Source organism: Neomonachus schauinslandi, chromosome X (genome assembly GCF_002201575.2).
Source record: "Neomonachus schauinslandi chromosome X, ASM220157v2, whole genome shotgun sequence".
Taxonomy (NCBI): Eukaryota; Metazoa; Chordata; class Mammalia; order Carnivora; family Phocidae; genus Neomonachus; species Neomonachus schauinslandi.
This window is the reverse complement of record NC_058419.1, coordinates 1,663,334-1,666,356: the sequence shown is the minus strand read 5'-3', so window position 1 is coordinate 1,666,356 and position 3,023 is coordinate 1,663,334. Positions and strand designations below refer to the sequence as shown.

General features: G+C 61.7%; 1 protein-coding gene across 1 annotated transcript; it reads right to left on the bottom strand.

Moving 5' to 3' along the window:
* Nucleotides 1–2,060: 2,060 nt before the first annotated feature.
* On the bottom strand, nt 2,061–3,023 carry L1CAM (L1 cell adhesion molecule; the record flags this gene model as incomplete). Its single annotated transcript, XM_044911900.1, has 3 exons — nt 2,061–2,145; nt 2,464–2,598; nt 2,957–3,023. Coding segments are annotated over 3 exons (279 nt in total), but the record flags the coding sequence as incomplete, so codon positions are not given.

Here is a 3,023-nt window from a genome sequence, read left to right as displayed (position 1 = left end):
CCCTCTGGTGGGAGCACACAGGTGTCTCGGAGGCCAGCAAGGCCCACAGGAGTGGAGGGCAAGGCTCTGGCACCTTCCAGTGTGGGACATGGCCAGGGGAAGTCGTGCTCGGTCAAATGACGACAGTTCCTCTTCATTCGCAGGTTTTTATTTGCCTGTCATAATTCTGATCTTTATGTACATATATATATATTTCTTTTGTTTTTTGTAAAGGGCTCATCAACAGACCAAGCAAAGGCATACAGGGAGACCTTGGCTGCCAGGCAGGAGCACAGCAGAGCTGGGAGAACCAATCTTTCCTTTTTCCTTTTTCCTTTGTGTGTGTGTCTGTTTTCATTTTTCCTAGGATGGGATCATCAAAGCTAATTGCTATAAAACCTAGAAACCACCTAGAGACTCAGACATCTGCCTACACACTAGTGGCATATGGGGAAAGGCAAGCGCACAAACTTTCAAAGTCACGGTGTATTTACATTCCCAAGGTTGAGGGGCAGGGGAGGCTGAGGAGGGGCGCTACTCGGACTGGGCGGGGTGGCTAGAGGGCCCTGGGCTGCAGGCGGTGGCAGGGGCAGCGGGGAAGTGTGCCCGCCCCACACCCTGGCAGTGACAGCGGCCACCTGGATGTTGTCTGGTGGGCAGCGAAGGCAGCGTGTGTACAGAGCTCCTGGAAGCCGGCCGCGGGGTGGGGCGCGCAGCGGGCGGCAGGTGCCCACGAGTGTGAGAGTGACAGGTGGGGACTCTTGCCCACCTCCCATCCTGCTTGGAGCAGGTGGTGGGGACGCCGAGTTCTGTCCCCAGTCCCAGCCCGGCTGTCCGAAGAGCGGCCACCCCTACTTCCTCTCTGCCCAAGCACGGCCCAAAGGCTGATGAGGCAGCATCTGAAGGCTCCTGATGTGCGGGGGATTGGCCCCCGAGCTGGAACAGAGCAGTGCATGCCCAAGAAGGGGTGCAGCTGGGTTTTGGCAAACAAGTGGGGACCGGGTAGTCAGAAGGGGATTAGCAGTGAGTTCCTCTCCTCTGCCCCCAACTTCAAGCCTCCCACAGGCCCAGGGCCAGAGGCTGGGGCCGAGGCCTGGTAGGGGGTGGACGGAGCCTCGGTCCCAAGGGCAGCACAGGTGCTGGGCATGGGGGTCTCGGCCTCTGACTCCCCTGTGGCCCGGCCCTGGACTTGGCCCTGCCTGGCCTTGCCTGGCTGGAACGCGCTACTCTAGGGCCCCGGCAGGGTTGATGGGGGAGGCGGCCCCTGAGCTGTCATTGCCTCCTGCCGCCTCCTTCTCCTTCTTGCCGCTGTACTGGCCAATGAAGGAGCCGTCCTCATTGAACTGGACGTCCACGCTGCCCCCATAGTCAGCCAGGCTGTCGTCGCTGCCCAGGGGCTTGATGTCTCCGTTGAGGGAAGGCTGGCTACTGCCAAAGGCCTTCTCCTCATTGTCACTGTAGGGGCAGAGGGCAGGAGGGAGTGGGAGGCTTCCCGGCGGAGCCCAGCGGGAGCAGGTGGGTGCTAGCCTGAGGGAGGACGCCTGGCGGGAGGGCGGGGCCCAGGTTCCACCTGCCTCGCATTTGCTCTGAACGCACCGGGGAAGAAGTTCTCATCCTTGACGCGTGCCCGGGACGGCGGGTGGTGCGCACACCACCAGCAGGGCAAGGCTTGGGCATGCCCAGGATCCCGGGGGACCGTGAGGAAGGAAGTGGGCGCTCAGCCTGTAGGTGAGCCAGGCGTGGGGGTGGGGGTGGGGAGCTGGGAAGGTGACAGGTAAGCCCAGAAACTGGGTGTCAGTGTGGGGACCAGTTGGGGCACGTTGACTTCTCCCTGAAACAGGGGTCTGCCGGGCCAGAAGGCTGGGGGAGTGCAGAGCCCTGGCAAGCGGGGGTCGATGGCACTCCCAGGCACACTGTCCGCAGGAGGGCCCCTGCCATCAGGCTCTGACAGTATCTTCCCACCACCCCCATCTTACCTCTCCAGGGACCTGACATCACCCAGCAGCACAGAGAAGAGAGAGAGACAGGGTCAGATATGAAAGCGAGGGTGGTGCTAGGCGGCCGGCCGACACCTGCTCTTACCCCTGGCTCACCTGTACTCGCCGAAGGTCTCGTCCTTCATCGGCCGGGCCTCGGAGTCCACCTGGGTGTCCTCCTTATCCTTCACTGGAGACACAGAGAAGGCCCGGCTTTCTCTCCCACCCCTGCCTGACTCTGGACGCTGGGTCCCATCCCCAGGTTGGAGACACGGGTGAGGCTTCCCCTCTGTGCTCTCTCGACAGCACTCAGAAGCCAAGAAGCCTTCGAGGTATACCACTCACCCCGCGTGGGCCTGAGGGCCATTTGCTGCTGGTCTGCACAGAAGCTCCCTGTGGGCCCCCTGCCTGCCCCCACACGCCCATGCCATCCTGCCAGAGGCTCGGGGACCGAGGACGACTTGTAGAAGCTCTACCACCCTCGCCTGAGCCCCAGGCCAGGGGTTACCTGAGTATTTGCCGCCTTTGCTGCGCTTGATAAAGCAGAGGATGAGCAAGATGAGGAGCAAGAGAATGATGGCGCTGATGAAGCCAATGAACCAGCCCTCAGTGGCAAAGCCGGCGGGAGGGAGCCTCACACGGCCTGCGGGGAGGTCAGGAAGACACTGAGCCTGGGCCCCAGCGAGACACCTACTCCCAGCCCTCTGCCCCTGGGGACAGACACCACAGGGGCTGGGGGTGGGGGTGGTGATGACCTGGGACTGAAGCATACTTGAAACTGACACTTGGCGGGGGAACCCTCTGGGGGGCAGGGGGTGGGGAGGAGGAGGACCTCCTGCAAAGATGACTGCCCCGGAAACAGTTAAAACAGAAAGATACTGAAAGGGGCCATTTCAGGGGCCTGAGCTTCTCCATCACGGGCCAAGCAGCACTCAGATTCCAGGAGGAGGACACTGGAGCCATGACATGGGGCCTGGAGCTGGGACAGACGGAAGCCTCACCCGTGCCATTGGTCTTCACGGCCATCTTAAGGAGCACCCTCTCCTTGAGCAGGTGGATCTCATAGTC